Source organism: Cordyceps javanica, chromosome 2 (assembly GCF_051103115.1).
Source record: "Cordyceps javanica chromosome 2, complete sequence".
Taxonomy (NCBI): Eukaryota; Fungi; Ascomycota; class Sordariomycetes; order Hypocreales; family Cordycipitaceae; genus Cordyceps; species Cordyceps javanica.
Genome location: NC_139296.1, coordinates 3,051,678 through 3,073,492, shown reverse-complemented (window position 1 = coordinate 3,073,492; position 21,815 = coordinate 3,051,678). Strand labels below are relative to the sequence as shown.

Here is a 21,815-nt window from a genome sequence, read left to right as displayed (position 1 = left end):
GAGTTTTGCGCAAGAGAGTTGCCTTGACCGAAAGAATGGCGTCAAGGGTTCCGGATTCGGGTTTGGAGAAAAAATTTCTTCTTCTTGGGTGAAATCGATGTTTGAATGGGCAGAGCGCCTCCCAACAGCCGAGACATTGGGCAAAGTCTAGAGTTTGGGAGAGGGGGAGGGGAGGGGGGAAGAGGAAGCAAAGAGTCTCAACAATGTATGGCTTTGAAAAGGATTTTTTTTGTAGCCTACCGGTACTCAGTAGTAGGTGAAAAAATTGCTGTCTTTTTCTTCAATTTTTTTATATTATCAAGAAAAAAACAAAATGTTCTTCTTTAATCGAAACTGTTGCAAAACTAGCAGGCCCGGGTGAATGACGATATGGTGAGCAGCCGGATGTAATCCGCAAGTACAGGGCAGAGCAGAGCAGAGCAGAGCAGAGCAGAGCAGGTCGATGTCATACTCGTGTTTTGTGCACCATATTTGCACAATTTTACTTCTTCTTCTCTTCGACGCACAAAGCCTATTCTCAAACATGCACACACAGCAGCTGTCATTTACGAGTCGGGTTTTACTCTTCAGGCCCCATCACACACACATATGCATCCCATCACACCCGCAATACGTCGTCCCCCCCATTGTACATGTTAAACACACAGGACGCCCAGGTTTTGGCCCAAACGAGACCCCACATTAACTCGCATCCTGGGCCGTACTTGGGAGGGAGGAGAAGGGGAAGCATGGGGGCCTGACAATGTTACGGGCACAAAGGACAAGTAGTTGCTACTGATACTATACTTACTTAATAGTTGGACGGAATGAATCTGGGTGCCTCGATTTATTGATTTTTCAACGTGTATTAGCAAAGACTGCACCAAAAAGAACAGAGAGAAAAAAGAGAAAAAAAAAAAAAACTCGAGAGAGAGTGCTTCGATTTCCACTACAAGGTGGGTATCGCCGCGTTACATTCTTGCTGGTGTCTGATGCTTGGCTCTCCTGACTACGCAAATTTGTGGCATGTAACTCCGTTATTATCAGCATGTACATCTCGATTTGCTCCCAAGATGTGCTGGTGGGGAGGGGGCAGCTGCCGCCCGCCAGACCCGGGGGGGGGGGGCAGCACTACCTCCGTACAGATTGGTTACTTCATATAATATAGGTACGGAGTAAGTAGTGTCCTTTGAATCCAAAACGCTCGGCTGCCGGCGGTCTCGTGCAGTCGATGATGGGGGGTGGGCGCGGGCCAAGGGTAAATAGTACGTATACTGGTGAGAGTTGAAATGGGGAATCATACGGCGTGCCGGTCTAGATGACATGATGATGAGTCTGCTTGAAAGACGATTAAAAATAGAAATGGAAATAGAAGAGTACTGGCAAGAAAAAAAACCGGCACGTCTGTTTGCGTGTTTTTTTTTTTTACTTCTTCTTTTCCCCCTCCTCTGCGGAGTTTACGACTTGGATTTTGCTTTTATTTTTGCAGATACGAGCTCACGGCAAATGGCAAAAACCCCATCACCGCGCCGGAACCTCGAAGCAGACGCCCACCCCAAGTACTTACGGCCGCTTGCCACCACCAGCAAGCAAGCAGGTACCGGATCCCTCACTGCCTGACGGAGATGCACACACAGAGCGAGAGAGAGAGAGAGAGAGGGAAAAAAAGTCGACGAACAACTATCCGAATGCCGTCCATAGTAAATCGGTAGCTGCGAGAAGAAATGACGCTACATAGATGATGCAACGCTGTGTGCCTGTTACTTTGCATCCCGCGGGCTAGTTTGACTGGTAAAAAAACGTGATACTTGGTGACATGCCCGTTGCCTGGTACGATGCAAGTGATGATGGCTGATTTACTTACCAGTCAACAGTCAACCACCCCTTGTAGTCAATCTGGTGAGAAATAAAACTCGACCTCCTGCAGGCTGGAAACTTGGTCCAATCCATCGTCCTGTCATGCAACGTCAACCACAACGCTAACGCATGGCCCAACTAGTGCCTATACAACCTTGTCATGGTCCAGATTTATGACTACCGAACGATGATGAGGGCCTTTTGTCTTGTCCTTTTTTTCTACTTTTTTTTTCTCTTTCTCTTTCCCCAAGTAAGTAGTTTCCCTCTCCTTCCCGTGTTTCCCTTGGCTTTCTAATGCAACCTGGTGGTGGTCATGTTCCGCCCCCCCCTCGTCCACTGGCGGGCTCATCTCCCAGCAGTCAAGTAAGTTAATTGGTACAGATAGATTGGAATGAATGAATGAATTAGGCCGGCGCGCCGGGACACGAGGAGGGCAAAATCGGCGGTCCAGAGCGCACCAGTAGCATGTCTTGCCGGCCATGGCCGCGGGCCGAGCTCCGATCAATCCCCTGCATTTTACTTTTCCATGTGTAATTGCTTTCCTTTCTTTTCCTTTTTTTTTTTCGCTTTTGTTTTCTCTCTCTCTTCTTCCTTCCCCTTTTCACATCTTGCCGTTTCGAGGCCCCATGAGTCTTGACAAGACAAAGAGTAACACGATGGAGGTATTTGGTGCACTGGACGGAACGGGGAACAGTTGCCCATGGCCCGGCGCGGATGAAGGCGGGTTAGGGCACTATCTGGCTATCTTGGTGGCTTGCTTGACGCACCTAGGTACATTTCTACTTACCTACCTTGGCGGTGGCAGCGAACTTGCTCAGTAAGTACTTATGTGGAGGGTGGACGGATCATTAAGTAGCAGGTACCTAGGTAGGGGACACGTACTGCCAGTATCTCAGCTTCCAACTTATCAGTACCTGCCTTAGGTACGTACTTAGGGGTGGGACTAGGCCGGGGTAAGCTGTTCAAGCTACCGATAAGGTACAGAGGGCTTACACTGCTGGGCCGCTGTGGGCATTGTACCAAGCATGTCTCGGGCAGACTCCTCCTCCTCCTCCCTCTCCATCGCATTGCACATTGACTGTAACTCATTATTGCGCCTGCGAGGCAGCACCTAATATTAGAGGTTGGAGGTGCATTTCTGCAACCAGGTAGGAACTGAGTAGGTAAGTAGGTAGAGACTGGGTTGACTGGTACCGACCGGAAATGTGTTGAAGTTGGATGACCGCGTGGTTTGCCATCTACTGGTAATTATTTATACCAGTAAGTACTGATGGGTTCAGAGTATCCGTACGGAGTACAGATTAAGTAATAGGTACCTTTTCACTACTTAAGTACTTAGATACTTCTTTTCGGCTGCCTGCTGGTAAGTAGCCTCAGTCAGTACTTAAGTAGTATCCGTACTCGGTACTGAGCCGGTGGTCGAGACTGCAAGTACTGGTATGCAACGCAACCGGGGGGGGGGGCATCTTTTTCCCCATGGGCTCGCCAATCCTAGGCCAAAGAGGCAAAAAGACCCGAAACCGCCAGACAAAGGCCAGAAGCGCAGCGTGGCCGTCTCCCTTTTCGACTGGCCGTGATTGCTGTGCTGCGCAGCCTGCGAGGTGTGCAGGGCGCGCAAGGCGTGCAAGGCGTGCAAGCAGCAGTCGGTCGTGGTGATCCGTCGCAACCATCCAGTCCCTCCATTCGTTTACCACCATCCAGCCATGTACTCAGAATCCATACCACCACGTCAATCCATGAGCCATCTGCGTACACGCATATCAACCCGTGTGCCGAGTACCTGACTTGTGTGACTCGTACTGAGTACGTAGGTAGCGGCCACCTGGATGGAAATCAATGTGCTGTAATCTGCAATCTGCAATCTGTACTCCGTACTGCTGGAATGGCGGCCGCCAATCAGCCCAGCACGACTGCCAGCGCCTGCTCCGCCTTCCGCTTCTTCCGCCCTTGCTGCCTGGCAAAGTACGCCAGACCAAGGAGGTCTTTTTTTTTTGGGTTCCTTTTTTTTTTTTTTTTTTGCCCAGTGGAGAAAGGGCCTGCGAAATCTCACCTGAGAATCCTCCCCTTGGCCAAGCATCCCGCCGTAGTGCCGAAGGGGGGACAGTATCACTGGGGGCAGCCCCAAGGAGAGCGTCCGTGGTGGGGGATTGGCAGGTAGCAGGCAAGCACGAGGGAGGGGAGAGGGAAGGGGGGGAGGGGGCGTGTCGGATAGAATTTTTCATGCTTTCGGGTCCCCTTCATCAGGGCTTTTTCTGGCGTGCTTGTCAGGTTCACTGGCTGGCGCTGTGCTAGGGGAGAGAGGGGGGCGTTGGCGCAATCAGGCCCTCCCCGCCCGCTGTTTTTTTTTTCTTCCATCAGCGGGTGAAGAAGCTTCCCCAGGGCCCCCAGACCCCCCGGGGCGGTGCACATTGCGACTGTCCTTTCCCCCAGACCACCTGTCTCGGACAGCGGTGCGTGGCACTAAAACTCCACAGCCAAGGACGAATACCGTAGGACTACCGCCCCGGTTTTTGGGCTCGTAGGGGGGTGATTCGGGGGGGTGTGCGACCAGGGTGGCTTAGAGGGAGGGGCGTGGCCAGCGCCTGCAAAGTGGGAAGAAAAAATATGAGGTACCTGACTTCAAAGGCCGACAAGTACCTTTCACTGCCCGCCATGCCTTCCTCTAGCTCACCCCCTTCCCTCGAACCACCCGCCGAAGCCTGGCTAGGGCCGCTGTAGGGCTCCTTCAGCGAATGCAGTGGGCCGCAAGCATGTGCCTGCTCCCAGCCTGAGCCGTCGAGGTACCTCTGCAAACTCGCTCAGGTGTACCCGTCATCCCCCCCGAACCCGCCTTTTATAACCCGTCCCTCTCCCCCCATCCCCTCGCGCAAGAAAAAAAAAGATTCCGTTTCTTTCCATCCAAACTTGCAACCAGCATCTCACTCATCCTGCACCATCGTCCGCAACATTCGTTTTCGCACACGCTCTCGAAACAAATCTCCCACGCAACTACAATAATCCAATTTCCTCTTACTCTGCATTGCTTCGACATTCGAGAGCACGCTCTTCTCTCGTCCTCGCCCGCCTACTCGCCCACCCCGCAAAACGTCGGATCTGCTCGCCGCACATCGATCACATGCAACGAGCACAGTCGGCGGTTGAAATCTCCAATCTGCTTCACCACCACCACCATCACCACCAACAACAACAACAACCCCTTGGTTCTAACCCAAGCAGCATCCTCCATCGAGGTGACACACACATGGCCACCGCCGCAGTCAGCGTCATCAAGCCCAACGGCCCCCTGCCTTCCTCGCAGGCGGCCGAGAGCACCACCACCACCGAGTTGCCTCGTCCTTACAAGTGCCCTCTCTGCGACAAGGCGTTCCACCGCCTAGAGCACCAGACCAGACACATTCGCACTCACACTGGCGAGAAGCCTCACGCTTGCCAGTTCCCAGGCTGCTCCAAGAAGTTTTCTCGCTCCGACGAGCTCACCAGGCACTCGAGGATCCACAACAACCCCAACTCTCGCCGTGGTAACAAGAGCCAGCAGCACCACCACCATCACCAGCATCCCGTCCACCACGGCCTGCCTCAGCACATGCACTCGGAGGGTCTCATGGCTCCTCCTCCCGCACCCAAGACGATTCGGTCCGCCCCCACCTCGACCCTGGGCTCGCCCAACGTATCGCCGCCTCACTCGTTTGCCTCGTTTGCCTCGCCTCACTCGGCCACTCACCTCTACAACCGCAACGGCGACATTTCCATGCTCGCCAAGGCTGCCCACCAGGTCGAGCGCGAGAATCTCGGTCACGGTCACTCGGCGCGCCACCACCCTTACTACAGCAACGCGCCTCACCATCCTCGCGGCAACCCTGCCGGCCTGAGCTCCTACCACATGTCGAGATCCCACTCGGGCGAGGACCACAGCGACGATCACTACCACAGCTCCCTCCGCCACATCAAGCGCTCCCGTCCCAACTCGCCCAACTCTACCGCGCCTTCTTCTCCTACCTTTTCTCATGACTCTCTGTCTCCTACTCCCGACCACACGCCCATTGCCACGCCTGCCCACTCGCCTCGCCTCCGTCCCTTCTCGGGCTACGAGCTGCCTAGCCTGCGCAACCTGTCTCTACAGCACACCACGCCTGCCCTGGCTCCCATGGAGCCTCATCTGGAGACGCCCGCCTTCCCTCCGATTCTCCAGCAGAGTGGTGCTCAGCGCCCCACGGGCATGTCCCTGACTGACATCCTCAGCCGCCCAGACGGCAGCCAGAGAAAGCTCCCCGTGCCGCAGCCTCCCAAGGTTGCTGTACAGGACCTTCTCTCGGAGCAGGGTTACAATGCCAACAGCGGCCGCAGCTCTGCCACTGGCAGTCTCGCCGGCGGCGACTTGATGGATCGCGCTTAGGAACCGTTTCACAAGCGCCGCAGCGACGACTTTATGACTTGGGAACATAGACGGTTAAAGGATAGACACTGGCGTTTACGGGTGTACGCGGATGGCCAACTCCCTTCTGTGCCGGCTGTGCCACAGAGGCAGGCAGCGACTTCTCGGGAGTACAAATCTTACTTTTGAATTGGCCTTTTTTTCCCCTCTTGTTTTTGTATTCCTTTTTTTTTTGATTGCTTTTGCAGACTCGCATTTCCTGTGTAAAAAGACATTGGGACAAAATGGACTTGAAAGGACTAGGAGCGGAACCAAATTAGACATCACCACTTTCTCGGCGTACTGATTCTATTTGCTATTTTTTTTTGTTATGCTTGGCTGTTATTTTTGGAGGGATAATTATTGGACTACCTTATTTACATAGATGAACTTCAACGCTACCAATGTCGGAAGCGTCCAGCAGCCAAAGAATATACACATGACAAAAAAGATTAGGTTGTTTGATGTCTGTGACTCGTCGACTCATGGCAGTTCATCTCTCGGCTCCAAGCACGCAAGCACATACACACACACACGCACGCCTGGGGATGACACAGCCACCCTTATCCAAGCAGGTACACGCACACGCGCACACACACACACACACACACAGTTGACCCCGGCACAGAGATAACCCACTTTCGCCCTGCTCAGCTTCATCTGCTGAGCATGTGCGCGATTGAGCGACTAGTAGAAAACGTGGGCAGCCCACGGGGTGCCAGTGTGGAGGTCAGACGGTCGGACCCATGGCAACCCATGGCATGGCGGCAGTCCATTTGACACACCAAGCGATTGCGCACCACTCGTTCGTTGCATGTCGTCATTTTGCTGTCCAGTTTTTCCGAGGGTTGCGGCGCCCGTTTTTCTGGTCCAAGTATTCATTCTCGTATGAAAAGGAAGGGGGAGGGGCCGAGGAGAAGAGTCCCGACGCCTCTGCCTATATTAAACTTTTGTGCTTCTTTTTCCGTGTTTTTTTTTTCTTATTTTCAGCTAGCCTTGTCTTTATTTCGGCACCTGTAACACGAGTCCAAGTCTAGACGCCTGGCGGCCATGAAGAGAGGGAAGGGGGGGGTTGTTGTGCGGTGAAGTAGATGGGGGGGGGGGGGGGGTGTGCGGGCTTTGGATGTCGAAAAGATGGGCTACGGAACAGTAATCTAGTGCAAAAGAAGAAACAAAGATGAAGAATGAAAAAAGAGACAAGAAAAAAAAACAGGCCACCCTCATCGTTTGGTCTGGCAATGGAGCCGGGAGAACAGAACAGATAGCGTCGATGGCGTTGATAGGTACGGAGTACATCCAGTGGTATCGGGGGCGGGTTTGTATGGGGAACTCTGAACCGGACTTCAGAACCGGACTGCAGAGTTGGACCGCCGGTGGCACGGGAGTAGGACACGGAGGGAAGAGAGGGAGCAGCAGAGGGGGGGGGGGGCTTTATTACTTGGCGATACGCAGTACGGAGTACACTACCTATCTATCTAACTCTTACTCAGTACAGTTGAGCCGATGGCAGGCGGGTTGCGGGCAGGCTCAGGCTCCATGAAATGTAGGCTGCGACTTTGTGTGCCTTGCTGCCCGCGCCGTCTTGTCAACGGCTGCCGGAGACCGGAGGCCAGCGAGCGGATGTAAGAGAAGATTAAAAGAAAAAAAAAAGTAGTTGAAGGCACATTTTGTTGCGAGGTAACTTGGGGTTGTACACCCCGAGATGGGCCAGTGAAGACGGGGAAAAAAACAGGACAAATTTTGCACCATTGCTATTGTGGTGCTACTCTTTTTATTCTTTTTCTCTCTTATACTTTTATCTCTCGATGGTTTCTTTTGGTGATTTTAATTTTGGCTTCCGTCATTTATTACCGGTCTTTTTTGTTGCTTACCTGTCTTTTTCTACTCCGTAAGTGCCTAGCGATACAGCACACTAATAAAACGCGTGAGCATCGGCGAGCGGCTGGGCATCCCCAATGTATTACGTTTTCTGTACGTTGGAAGAACAAGCCGCTCATTTATTTTGTATGGGCCAACAGAAAAAAAAAACAGGGGGGGGTGCTCCCCATTTCCATGATCCAACTTTTGCAGACGAAACAACGTGATTCCGCCTCCAAATGGTGCATTTACCTTTTTGGGTGTATTTTGCATCCGGTCGGTGCCTACCCAGGTTATGATGGAGTATCACGACAACGCGCGGCCATTGTACAACACTGATAAAAGAAACTTTGCCTCATACACACGCACACGCACACACGCACACACGCACACGCACACGAAACGTTTTGTCGTGGAGATTAGCGTCGCGGGCAAGTTCTTCAACTTGGATCGGCGGACGGATCGGTCTAGACGTATGTATGGGCAAGGCAAAAAACAGAGTTCAGCCGAAGTAGCCATGCCAAGCGCCACGGCCCAAAGATGTGTGAAAATCAAATTTAATCAAATAAACTCGCCCCCTTCCGCCTTTACTCGATTTCTTTATTGATAGATGCGAAAAAGAGAAGATTTTTTTTTTAAAAAAAAAGGGCTTTACCAATATTGAAAAAAAGGCCTATTTTTCTTCTTCTTATCTTGTTGGTCTACATTTTACCCTTGTCCTTGTACAACAAAGACTCTCCACGTACGCGCGACGCTGTTTGCCAAAGGGAGGGTATAACGGAAAAGAACAGAACAACAAAGGAACAAGTAGAAGAAGAAGGAGGAGGAGGGAAACAAGGGAAGAAGACGAGACAGAGAGCCCAAGCTTCACGCGGCTTTCCATGGGTTAAGCCGGAACGCTTGAGAAAATACAATACCAAAAAAAAAATCCCCAACAAGAGACTATTTAGCCCAACGTCTTTTTGATGCATATATATATATACATGTGCCTTGCACTTTTGTGTGCAGAGACACATGTCAATAACTGGCGCATATTATGCCTTGTCCTTGTTATTAGCAAAGCCCCCTCCCCCCTCTGTCCTTACTTGCCTTGCCTCACTTCTGCCCCGTCTCGGCCGCCGAGTGCTTGCTTCGGAGCTTGCACAGTTCAGGGCCAGCCACTCGGACAAGGCATGCTATTTTCTTACATGAAAAAATGAACTTGTAGAAATTGTGTTTGTCGGCCAAACGGAATTGGCTGTCGCATAGACAAGGGAAAAGAGAGAGAGAGAGAGAGAGAAAAGGCAAAGGACGGCCTGTTGCTCTGATTGCTACTACATATGAGATGCAAGGTCTGATGTGGACGCCTATTCGTGCCTAGTTTTTTTTCTTTGTTTTTTTCTTTTTTTTTCGTCGATGCGTGGCGGTTCATAGTAGGCGCCGGGTTATATGGCACATGGTTTTGATTGATGCCGCTCCTCTGTCCCTGGCAAATCCTCCCTCCCAGCCCTCTCTCCTTCTCTCTCCTTCCTTCTCCCCATCCTTTTCGCTGCCAGCTTTGGTGGCCCTTCCCCCCCCCCCCCCCCCCCCTTCCCCCGCTTCCGCCGCCTCATGCCCTCTTATCATCCTCCGGCATTGCCTACGCGGAGGTGGCGCGGTATGCAAGCCCCAGCTGCCCATGGGGTTGCAACTGGCACTGTGGCTTGCATCCCCGGCCGTCGGTGAGGGAGCTGAAGAGGGCCAAGGAAGAAGAAGAAAGGGAGAAAAAAAGAAACAAAGAAAAAGTGTAGGAGAAAGAGAAGGAGATATTTTGGGGGGGGGGGGGGGCGGGAAGCAGTCTTTTTTTTTTGGTGTAGGCGCTGCAGCCGACATGATTCAGCGGCCGTATGTGTTTTTTCTTTTCTTTACACGATGGAAATTGCCTACGTATCCTTGTTGGAGGATCGTACTAATATGACGCTTTAGAAGGACGGGGTACATCTGCATGGCATACGTAGGTAGTTTGTTAGTTGTAATACACCCCCGACAGGTTGATTTTATTTAATTCCATTTTTCCAACTTTTTTTCCTCTGGACAGTTGCTTGCAGCTTTGCCGGCATTCGAATTTTCCGAGGTATTTTCCTTGGTCTATTGAAGAGAGACTTTACAGTTGCCGATTTTGCAAATATTTTACATAATATGAAGAGTAAAGAAGAAGACTCAAACCCCCTGCTCTCATGTCTTGGGATGCAACTTGTTCGGCGACCTCCTTGATGGTTGAATGAGGAGAGTTGCATCTTTTGCTGCCCGTGGTGGGGGTTTCGTTTGTTTCTTCTTTCTTCGTCTTTTTTTGGTTTGGGGGCTGTGGCGGCTGCATGTCTCAAATAAAGCTCTAGCCGAATGATGCGTCAAAAAGATACATGTAAATGAGAAAAAAAAAAAAGAGAGAGAGAGAGAAGTGTCGTCATTTGACAAGGAAGACGTCCATTGAACCGCAGAGGACAAGAGTAAATGACACATTGTTATTATTTGGCTGCTCGACACAAGCACATGAATGCCTACAAGACTTTGATAGGACAATGGGTGAGGCAGTCGTGGTGAATTTGCTACTTAGTTCAATAAGAAGCAAAAGACTGACCGCCAGTTACCCTCGCCCGCCGCCGCCGCCGCCGCCGAAATCCATGGCGGCGCTGTCCTCCTCCTACCCCAACTCTGTAATCTGTACCGTGGCTTGGTATCATGTTGACGATGATGCACCGTTATTAGCTCGAGGCAAGGCAAAAGACTTCCTGAGCAGAGCTTTTAGCTTATTAGCTGCATTGCGCCCCCCCCCCCCCCAGCGGCGGCGCGCAGCAGCCAAGCCCGTAGCCAGCAAACTTGAGGATGATCAAAAAAGTACGCCCAGCCTACTAACTTGCTTATCCCATCCCAGCCTCGCCCGAAAAAGCCATGGGAGTTACATGTAGGGACGACAACAAAGCAGTAGTCAGTCACTGGACTCGGCTTCGGATAGGCTAAACAGCGCCTTGTTTGGGAGGGACAAAGGGTTGATTTAGCCGGCGCGCCCGCGGCCAAGTGGTCGGCGATGGCCATCACGTCGTCTTATTAGTCGCCCGGTTTCTGTCCTCTCTTCTTCTTTCAGCCAGAAAGGGGCGGCGCCCAGGCTTCTTAGTTTGGCTACAAATTTGCTGCCGTGTGTGGCTTTGGGGAAGCCACCTCTCTCTCCCTCTCTCTCTCTCTTTTGCCCAACGTAAACAACAAAATGCCAGTGAAGCGAGACGTCGAGCGAGTCTTGATTCGCTCGCAGGCATCATCGTCATCATTATCATCGAACCCCTGCCTACACTGGCCCTTGCAAGCCACAAAGTTGGTTTCCCGTTCATCTACGGAGTACGGAGTAGCTCGTACGGGACCACGGGTACGGTCGTGGGGCCTCTCAACCCTTTTCTTTTCTTTTTCTTCTTCCTGTCCTTTGACAGAATGGGTGCAAACTTTCCGACCCCGCCGTCAGCTTCCTCGCTCGGTAACTAGTCCTTGTTTTGATTCTTGCCAATCTGGCTGTCGGGCAGCGATACCCCTGATTGGTGGTGACGGTGACGGTGGTGGTGCATTGAAAGAGCGTTACCGGGGGGCGCGGGGGGGGGCTAGCATTGCCCGAATGGGAACAATATACAGATTTCCAACAGGGTCAATCCCAAAAAAGATGCAGACATCAGAAAAGCTTCCCTCCCCTTCGTTCCGGGGGCCCGTACCGTAAGTACTGAGCTTGACGGAGAGGGTAACCCGTCCGTGCCCGAGTTGGGGACTTGGTGCCTATCTTGCTTGACACGTGGCTTTCTTTGGTCTGCCAAAAGAAAAAAACAAAGTCAAAAAAGAAATTTTCATTTTGCACTAAAGTGCCGTCTTATCATGATTGGCAAAAGCCAAGAAGAGCTACACATGTGCGGCTATCACGGATAACAGGGCGAAAGACGAAAGATACAAAGTGTGGGGGTGGGGATGGCCAAAGGAGGGGGGGAAGGTTGATGGCGATAAACTATCAGTAGGATGGTCCCCCCGTTGCAACAAAAGTGTATCAGTAGCAAAGAGACAAGACACTGACAAAGGTTAAAAAAAAATAACGAGCTCATTGTGGCGTAAACATGTGAAATGACGGGTGGGTTGAGATTATTGATCAATCTGGGGCGTGCCGAGAGGAGGCATCTTCCTTCCTCTTCCATGACGCTTAGACAAAAGGTCCCCAGACGAAAGAACCCCATTAACCCCAACGGAGTTGTTTCTGGGGAAAAAGAACTTTGTCGTTTATCCCCTCCTGGGGGTGGAACATGAAAGATGACTCCTCCTGCCAGATTAGAGCAGCAACAGCCGCAGAAAAGGGGGAAAAGGGGGGGGGGGGTAGTTTCGATAAGTGTTTGTGGGCGGACAAATATCCCGGGCCCGTGGTTGTTGAGCCCATTGAAGTCCGGTTGGAAGGGGTGTGGTGTAATGGACGATGTGGACTTGGCGGCTCGTCGTCGTAAGTAACTATTATTTGGACGAGCTATCTGAAAAAAAAAAAAAAAAAAAAAAAAGATGGTCCTTAAGATAGCAAGATACACGCTAGCCGGACGGTCCTTGTCATCTTGGGGCCCAAGACTCGCGAGGCACAAACAAAGCCGCGGGCCAAGAGCTACTTAGGAGCTAAGAGCTAAAAAGTAAGTAACTTGGTCGGCTTGACCGAGAAATTGCGCCTCGCCGCCCCCGGGAAAATGGGCTCTCGCTGTTCAGCCGAAGAAATAAAAAGTAACCCCGGACTTTTTGTTCTATTTCTTTTTTGACTTTTGTTGTCATTTGCGTATACCTGCCAAGCTCCTCTCTCTCTCTCCTGGGCTGGTGATCTGCAACCCGAGGAACACGCACGCCCCCCCAGTTATTGGATGCGGCTTTAGGATTGATTCTAGGCGCAATTTTTTGTGTCCACGTTTGCTGTTCGTATCGATGAGAGAGAGAGAGAGAACCCAGCAGAGGACAGTCTTGCGTTCCCTATTGGATCCTGCCCTGGTAATGAGCCCTGGTACAGCGAAGGCTTGGCCTGCCTGCCACCGTACGGAGCAGCAGTACTATTAGCAGCAACGCCCGCTCACCGTGGGCTGTCAATATAACAAGAGGATCAGGTTTTGTACGATGAATGTAACCCTCCCAGGGTTTGTTAATAAGACTAAGGGAGGAAAAGGGGGGACGTCAATTTGGATCCCCAAATGTCGAATTTAAGAAAGAGGTCACAGTCTGTCCCACACCGGCTTTGCATGGTTACAAACTTACGATGCGTAAGGATCTACTGGGGCTTCATCGTAAGTTTGACTGTCGTGACTGTACGGAGTACGGATTATAATATCCTCACTGCGACATTAAACCTGCAAGAGGACCCTTGCTCATTGCCTCTTGTCATGACACGGCAAAGGTGCTGGTGCATCGTCTTTTGCTTATCCCGCACGACGCCATCAAGGTATGTAAGACCAGTCAATCTCGGTGTCACCCAGAACGGCTACAAGGCCTTGGCCCCAAAGGGGGAGGGGGGGGGGGCAAACCCATTATTTGATTGGCCAGCTTGAAGGAGCAGGGCTTAATATTATTTAGATGGGGGAAACGCGCTTCTCGGCAGGGCCATTTGCTACGTTGCAACGGGCCAGTGTGTGTGTGTGTGTGTGTTTGTAAAGAAGCGAAGCCTGGGCGCTGCGGTTAGTATTCTCGTATTGATTGACTCGTCATCAGGCTGCAGGGTAAGAAAGAACCCCTACTTGAAACCACGAAACGTTTTGGTGCCATGGCCCTCGTGGGACTTGCTCCTTCAGCCCTCCGCGGTGGCTTGTCCGCGCCTAGTCCATTGATGGCGCTGTAAGAGGCCATGCTTCCAGCGATCGAGTCACGACTCGTTCCAGCGCTTATTAGAATTGCTGCAGGACAGAGAAAAATATAATGAAGGGGGTCTCGTTTTTTTTTTCTTTTTCTTTTTTTCTCTTTTTTTTTTCCCGGAATGGTTCCGTTGCAGATTACCTTTTCTACTTCTCCCTCGCTGTCGACCTTTTCTTGACTCGCCGTATCGGAGATTCTCGGAACATGATTTGGGCATGTTCGGAATGTTCAGGCAAAGACGGCCACACATACACACCCGTACAGAGCTGCTCCGTGGAAAAACAACCTGCATATGCGAGTTATTAAATACGGGGACGATGAGCGGTACATTGTCTAGAAAAAGTAGGAGAAGAGAGAATGGAGGAAAACAACCAAGTATGGTGTTATAATAGTCGATGATAGAGCAATAGTCCCTTCTTCACACCCCATCTACTCAGCTTGCGCAAATAGCGTGCCACCGTTGCGCCGCTCGGCGCTGCGAGAGGAGCCGCACTACTGCGGTTGAAAGGCTCTTCTCTCCTTCCTGATTGATACGTATCTTGGGGTAAATCCTGTCTAGCGAGAGGCTTGCTGGAAAGCACGACGCCACTGCGCTCCTTTGCCTAACCCATCACATAATCCTTGCCGGCATGGCTTGGAGATGGAGTCCAGGGGGGGGGTCGCGATATATATCAGTGCATGTGTTTACGAGAACGGAACAAGAGCGGCGAGGCTACCGCTTTTTGTGGTACACGTTGGAAAAAGGCGTCGAAACGTGCAAGGAAAGAAAGGGGAAAAGGAAAAAAAAAAAAAAGAAATAGCACACCCCGAGTGCAAGATTGAGAAAACGCTTGCTAAGTAGGCACATGAGAAGAAAATGAACGAGGCCCCTGCAGCAGATAGGCAGGCAGGCGATGGATTTTGCTTGGTTCCATGGCCGGCGCGCGGCCCCAGCCCTGCAGCATCGTGACAAGGAACAAGAAAAAGGTACCGCCAAAAGAGGTAGGTGCTTGATCAGGCCCTTTCTCGCAAGTACTGAGTATCGAAACGGCAAAAAAAAAAACGAAAAAAAAAGTAAAAAAAAAAAGTGTCAAGTGGCGCTGTTGCATTCAAAAGAACAAGGCCGTCCGTCCGTGGGCTTGTTCATGTCCATTCCTTTCGCTTTCTGCCATCTGACGGCGGGCGATGACTCCGCCCCGGGAGAGCGTGCGCAGGCGGCGGCGGCGTGCGCGGGCAGCGGCGGGCAGCAAGGAGAGAACCTGCGTATGCATGGCCTGATCTACCCTGCTCTGTTGCGTGAATCCCGCTCGATCTTCCGATGCATAGCACTATATTCGCTATAGGCGGCCGGCGAGACGCCCCGCGGTGCAAGGTGTGGTGGTGGGTGGTGGTGGTGTGGGTTATGCAGGCGGCACGGGGGATAAGGAGGGGGGAAGGGGGGGGGGGGGGGGGGGGGGGCAAAGGGGGGGGAGGTTGCAACGCAGCGCGACGTTGCTGCGGGTGAGTGACACCGTTGTTAGTCAAACGTTTGAGGTGAAGAAAGTATAATGGCAAATGGCGAAAAATGTCCCATCGATGGATGGCGACAACACTCAAAGGGGGGGGAAGAGCTACTTACTTACTTCCCGCACCGCCGAGGGTAGAGCGGTTCCGAGTGCGACGCTGCAACTAAAAAATGTACAGGTTTCCGCTCATCTTTTCATACTGTCACCGCCTCAATACCACCTGTCAAGCAGTACGTTGCTCCTTGACGTCGTTTCGGCTGCACATGGCCGACGACTTTGCGCACAGTACCTTTGCATCTCTCTGGCTGTATATCTACCGGCAGACTACTCTGCATTTTGATGAATGGCTAATGCAAAGGCGAATCTCCAACTCCCCCACCCGAAGACAAAAAAAAAAGCTACAACAAGAAAACAAATGCTACCGTCGTCTGCGGCATTGAAACGAGACCCCCCCCCTCCTGCGAGGACTCATCATGTAGCACTCTTGACTCAGGGATACATTTCGTAGGGTGGCACGTTGGACTTGCCAGTACAAACATGCCCGACTTGACGTTGCCGTGGGGGAGGAGCCCTCGAACGAGTCAAGGACACGAGCATGTGGGCGATGGATGAGTATCCTGACGCCATTTGCAAACCTCACGATGCCGTACCCTGTAGATATCCACCCCGCCGTCGCCGCCGCCCCAGAGAGAGCTGTAACACAGACCGTGTCCCAAAGAAAAAGTCCGGGCAGTAAGTACTTGGAATCGCCGATGTACATGTATCTTTTTTCCTTGGGGCTGTTCGGGCCGCAACGAGGTCGGCTGTCGCTCGTTTATTTATCACGACCCTATACATGTCAATGACCAACACACAAGTATTGATAGAATCATGGCCGAGCAGCAAAACGCCCCCCCCTGGCCCCCTGAACATGTCCAGCAAGAGGCTTTGCGGCTTACAAAGAGCCAAAGCATCACTACGATAAGCCTGCGACTTGATGAGCAGCAGCGGAATTCGTTGATAATCTTTTGAGCATTGTAAAGCTCATCAGGCTCCCTCGGTATCTTTGCGTGTGTACTGATGAACCAGAATGCTTTCCCACGACTGCCCCATCGCAGTCACGTAAAAGTAGGGATCATGGACTTGTGTTTGACGTTTTGTGTGCCTCGGCTCAACTGGCCACCCTACAACCTCACTCATCTAAAAGTAACGACTTGTCGACCCATGGGGTTAGCTCGGCGTCTTTATTGTCTGTGACAGACTACAGTCCGGCGGTTGGCCAATACTACTTTGGAACGCGGGCGCACGTGGCGCGAGAAACTCTACTATCAGTATCAGATAGAATTCGGTTATTTCCTTTTCTTTGCCTTTTTTTAAACCTTCCAGGTCTCTCTAAGTAGCCTTCCCGCCTTGGGGGAGGGGGGGGGGTTAAATTACCGAAAAGAGCAACAAGGCGTTAGGTTGCGGGGGGCCGTGCGTTGTGGCCGTTGGCCGCAGATGAAGGGGGAAAGGCTGTTGGTGTGAGCCCAAAGCAATAGCCGAGGTACATCGAAAACATGGAAAAATGAGGCTCAACAAAGCCCCCCTCCCCCCCCTTCCAGAAAAAAAAAAAACAAACCTTGGGCAATGCAGAGAGCATGTACACGGCCCATATCGCGTTCGGCTATCGCCACAAGGCTTTTCGCTAGGCTTGTGACCCGCCCCCCGGTTCCCCAACAGAGAGAGCTCGGCCGTCTTATCCGCAAATGGGGTTGTGGCATTGACATGGCGGGCACGGCGGGATCGTATCTCTGTGCTTTTTCATTTTCCTGACGCAATGACCAGTTTCACATGCCATCTTCGCAACTCTCATTCTCAGTACTCAGTATCTCGCTCTCTCGCTCTCCAGTTTTCTCCTCGCAAAAACCCCCAGTCAACATCTAATCCCCTGTCCTCCCCGCTCTCCAAATCTCTCCATGGACCGGGGGAGGAGGAGGAGGTTGGGGCCCTATCGCAGAGCCTCATACTCCGCGTCCATCGTGCCTACTTTTTGATTTTATTCTCACACCCTCCGACGGTTTCCGTCGCCCCGAGTATTCTCGGTGCTGTAGGTGACTTTGCTCGGATGCCGTCAGAGGTAGTCGAATCTCCGATAGCATAGATGCTCCTTTCGGGGGGTGGCGTGGGGGATTCAAATCCCCACCGTGGAGAATGGAATTCAATTGCCAGGCGGCTTTTGCGTGAAACAAAGACATGTGATGTACAGGGTAATTGTGTTTTGTAGTCTTGACTCGATGCTCCTCCATGTATGTGGGTAAACGCCTGTTGGTGGCAGACCAACAGCGAACAGCGTCAGAATGGCCCCTCCCCCTATTGTCACACGGCATCCGGGTTAGATTGGGCACCAGACTCCCGTAGTAGTCGGCGACTGCCAAAGAACTAGTTCAACTGCTCTGGCCATCTGTCTGCGTCCTTGAAAATCAATAGTCTTCGATGGGGTCGGCAGAACTTCATGTTAGTGGCTCGCGTCACGATTGGGACAATATGATAGCTACCTTTCTTGTCTCTGACGGAACCGTTTGGGTATCTATTCATTCTCCCACCTGTTGCTGTTGTATAAATTACAACTAAAGTGTTAACAGGAAGAGTCCGACGTGTATATGTGCACGGAAATCAGCATTGAAATTGTTGTGGGTGCCCCCAATTGAGGCCATCGCCAGATGCCACAATTGCCTGTGAGGTGCATTTTCTTGGTGTTTTAATGAATGTTAGCTCATATGACGTATGTTGCGCTTTGGAAATTCTATTGACATCCTATTCAACCTCCTTTGTGGCTATCGACAACACACGCCCAAAGGAGCCAAAATGGGCACAACAATAGAGCTTCCAAAGCGCAACATACGTCATATGAGCTAACATTCATTAAAACACCAAGAAAATGCACCTCACAGGCAATTGTGGCATCTGGCGATGGCCTATTGATGTGAGGCGATCCAAGAAAGTGCCTTGGCTGTATGATATTCACTCGATTCCTCTCTGGTCGTCCCATATGCCGATTTGCCAAAATACTGCATTTGCTCATGATGCTCGGAATAGTATACAAATTGTACAGGGGAGCTTGTCGTCGGTGGCCACGGGCAAACGCGAACCCGACGAGACAAGTTCTCATATGCTGCTTCAGTTCCACTTGACCCCAAACATGGTGAATGACTTCTTGCCAGCGTCAAACCTGTTGGCATCGGCATTTTCTAGGTAGATGCGCGCGTGGCCCTTGACATCGACAAACAAGTACTTGTACTCATAATCGGAATGTCCGGGAAGCTTGACCATGTGGACTTGCGCCACACCATGGTTGCGAGGGCCTTCGACCTGTGACATTGTTAGACCAGAGGCTAAAGAGATGACGAGATAGTACTCGCGTGAAAGTGCAAGAGTAAGTGATGGACTCCCTGCTTATCTACACGCTCTGATGATCTGCGAAACCGCATTAGTTTACGCATCACGGCGCCCAGTCCGGCCAGTCACATTCAACATACGCTAGAGGTCGCGCGCGCTGCCACTTATTGTTCGTCTCTTCGCCGTGAGCGAGAATCTTCTTTGCATCGCCGAAAAGTTCGATGCATCGCTCATCCTTCTTGATCTTGTCGATGGCTCGGTTGAACTGCACCGTTTTGCTGTTTGGCGAAAATACGTCTGTCCACAACAGGTACCCAACTCCGCCCTATCCAAAAAAGATGAGTGTCGATGCACAGCGAGGCCCGAGGATGCGAAATTCGCAATTGACAAAGTACTGACTGTGAGCACGAGACCAACGAGGACTAGTCCAAAATTGAAGCTCTGTTGAGTGGCGCGAGCTGCTTTCTCGGGAATGGAAAGCTCCGTCCATGGGACATATCCATCATCGTTGAAGGGCGTCACTCCTCGTCTTTTCGGTCCTAGAGGCGTCGATCCTTGGGTATTCTGTGTCGCGTACGATCGAGCAATTGTCGAGACGCGTACGCCGTTGGCACTGAGGAAGCTCGCCGCAGGGCGCAGGGCCACAAGGGAGGTGACGGGTTTCATAATGTCCAATTTTTTGCGCACATGTCCTCAAACACAATTTGCGCGCGCAAAAACCATTAGATGTTGTAGCACCGCACAGCTACCAATAACTTGGGAACATTTTACTCTTGCAGTTTGATTCGAGGCCTATTCTGGTTGTTGCGCGCCACCGCCCTCGGCAGAATTCGAGGGTGGGGTTGTAGGCCAACACTCATCCAATGATGGGGGGCGATTTCCTTTCATGCCACTTTACCAAAATAGCCCGCTCCCTGTCGTCGTGCTCTCACCTCCATTCTCCTTATCCCGTCCTGACAGTCCGCCACGCGCGACCAACGAATTGCCTTGATCACTGCGTGCCCGTTTCACATCTTGTAGCATCGCAAGCACACATCTGCCGGCTCAACAGACTAGGATCGAGTGTTTGCAACCGAACAACTCAGGCTCTCCTTTCGCCAAGATGAGTGGCCTAGCGACTAAGCAGCAGTCGCACAAGATCTTCGAGAAGCTCAAGTCCAAGCTGCCCAATAAGGTCCGTAGTTTTTCCATCTCAAGAGATAAATATGGCAACCATGGCTAACGATTCTTGTTTACGACTAGACCTGCTTCGATTGCGGGCAAAACAACCCCACCTGGACATCTGTACCTTTCGGCATCTATCTGTGTCTCGACTGCTCTTCGAACCACCGCAATCTCGGTGTCCACATCTCCTTTGTTCGCTCTACGAACCTCGATCAATGGCAATGGGAACAGCTGCGATTGATGAAGGTTGGTGGCAATGAGTCTGCTTCCAAGTTCTTCCGCGCCAATGGCGGTACTGCTGCCCTCAACAGCAAGGACCCCAAAACGAAATATCAGTCCAATGCCGCCACTAAATACAAAGATGAGCTCAAGCGACGTGCCGCCAAGGATGCGCAAACGTACCCCGAAGAGGTCGTCATCACGGATGGTGCTGATGATGCCTCCGCGACGCCGGCCGGAGAGCCAGACGACGACTTCTTCTCATCGTGGGACAAGCCAGCCATCAAGCGCCCTACTCCTCCAATCTCACGTACCGCCACACCTCCTGTTGTTGGCCGCACGCCTTCGCCTTTCATCAACGCTGCCAAGGATGGCTCTCGATCCGCGTCGCCTCTGGCCAAGCCTGATGCTGCCGCGGACGCCAAGCCCGCTACTAGTCGCACCTCCTCTGCGGCTCTGAGAAAGACAACGACCACAGGCGCCACCCGCAAGACCAACGTGCTCGGTGCTAAGAAGACGACGAAACTTGGAGCCAAGAAGGTCACCGGCGACGTCATTGACTTTGATGAGGCGGAGAAGAAGGCCAAGGAGGAGGCTGATCGCATCGCCAAGCTAGGATACGACCCTGATGCAGAGGAAGAGCAGGCGCCTGCTAATTCCGGTTCCGCTGCTACCATTATCTCACCTACTCCTGTCAGCCCTGCGCGCGGCGGCTCATCACATACCCGACAAAAGTCGAACGCCGAGGTGGAAAGACTCGGCATGGGTGTGGCTAGACTTGGCTTTGGTCAGATTGGTGGCCCCAAGGCTGCTGCTGCCACTAAGGAGACGAAGAAGAACGCCGGTGGCTTCGGCTCTGTTGGCCCTGTCAAGGCTGTTGGTAAGTTGACGCAGTGCAAAGCTTTTGCGCTTGAAGGGCCTTGGCTAACCCCTTTTTCTACTTTCAGATGACTCTGATAACTATGCCCGCAGCAAATTCGGCACACAGAAGGGTATCTCGTCAGACGAATACTTTGGCAAGGGAGCCTACGACCCCAACTCGCAAGCCGAAGCCAAGACGCGGTTGCAAGGCTTCGAGGGTGCAACGTCCATCTCCTCCAACGCCTATTTTGGCCGCCCTGAAAACGAGCCCGAGGAAGAGTACGGAGATTTGGAGTCGGCTGCCAAGGACTTTGTGCGCAAATTTGGCATTACGGCCAGCGACGACCTGGAGAATCTGAGCAACCTGGTCGGCGAGGGCGCGACTCGCCTGCAAGGTGCTATCCGCCAATATCTCGGTAACTAAGCTGCATCGGCAGCATGTGTTGGACGCTGGAAATTTCAGGTGTGTCAATGGGAGGAAAAACCAGGATTATTACAAAGGCGGGAGCACGCGCGCCTATAACATAAGTGGAAGGCTTGGGGGCAATAGAGGTATCGGGGCTGACGGAGGGTGAGTTTGATCTACACGCAACGGCAGCATTTTCATAATTTTGCAAGATTTTCCCCTTTTCTTTCTTGGTGAATCCTTTCTTAGTCTTTCTCAGTTTATCGAGCTGGAAATGGGAAAACACGATGACGGGAGATATAAAAAAGTGATTATGAAGCAGGTGTTGCATTGAATAAAACGTATGAAATCAGTTGATTGGAGTGCCAAAGTG

General features: G+C 51.9%; 4 protein-coding genes across 4 annotated transcripts; 3 read left to right on the top strand and 1 right to left on the bottom strand.

Moving 5' to 3' along the window:
- Positions 1 to 2,492: 2,492 nt before the first annotated feature.
- On the top strand, positions 2,493 to 6,229 carry V2A60_003411 (carbon catabolite repression regulator; the record flags this gene model as incomplete). The annotated part of the gene is made up of 2 exons (XM_083254746.1): positions 2,493 to 2,560; positions 5,053 to 6,229. 2 exons carry the CDS (start codon positions 2,493 to 2,495, stop codon positions 6,227 to 6,229), a joined length of 1,245 nt encoding a protein of 414 aa, XP_083110872.1.
- An 8,849-nt stretch (positions 6,230 to 15,078) lies between these two features.
- Positions 15,079 to 15,276, top strand: V2A60_003410 (uncharacterized protein; the record flags this gene model as incomplete). The annotated part of the gene is made up of 1 exon (XM_083254745.1): positions 15,079 to 15,276. The coding sequence occupies one exon, from the start codon at positions 15,079 to 15,081 to the stop codon at positions 15,274 to 15,276; it is 198 nt and encodes a 65-aa protein (XP_083110871.1).
- A 3,297-nt stretch (positions 15,277 to 18,573) lies between these two features.
- Positions 18,574 to 19,458, bottom strand: V2A60_003409 (protein tim21; the record flags this gene model as incomplete). Its single annotated transcript, XM_083254744.1, has 4 exons — positions 18,574 to 18,765; positions 18,858 to 18,870; positions 18,933 to 19,117; positions 19,192 to 19,458. 4 exons carry the CDS (start codon positions 19,456 to 19,458, stop codon positions 18,574 to 18,576), a joined length of 657 nt encoding a protein of 218 aa, XP_083110870.1.
- Positions 19,459 to 19,894: 436 nt separating this feature from the next.
- Positions 19,895 to 21,460, top strand: V2A60_003408 (ADP-ribosylation factor GTPase-activating protein; the record flags this gene model as incomplete). The annotated part of the gene is made up of 3 exons (XM_083254743.1): positions 19,895 to 19,966; positions 20,035 to 21,055; positions 21,123 to 21,460. 3 exons carry the CDS (start codon positions 19,895 to 19,897, stop codon positions 21,458 to 21,460), a joined length of 1,431 nt encoding a protein of 476 aa, XP_083110869.1.
- Between the last annotated feature and the right edge of the window lie 355 nt (positions 21,461 to 21,815).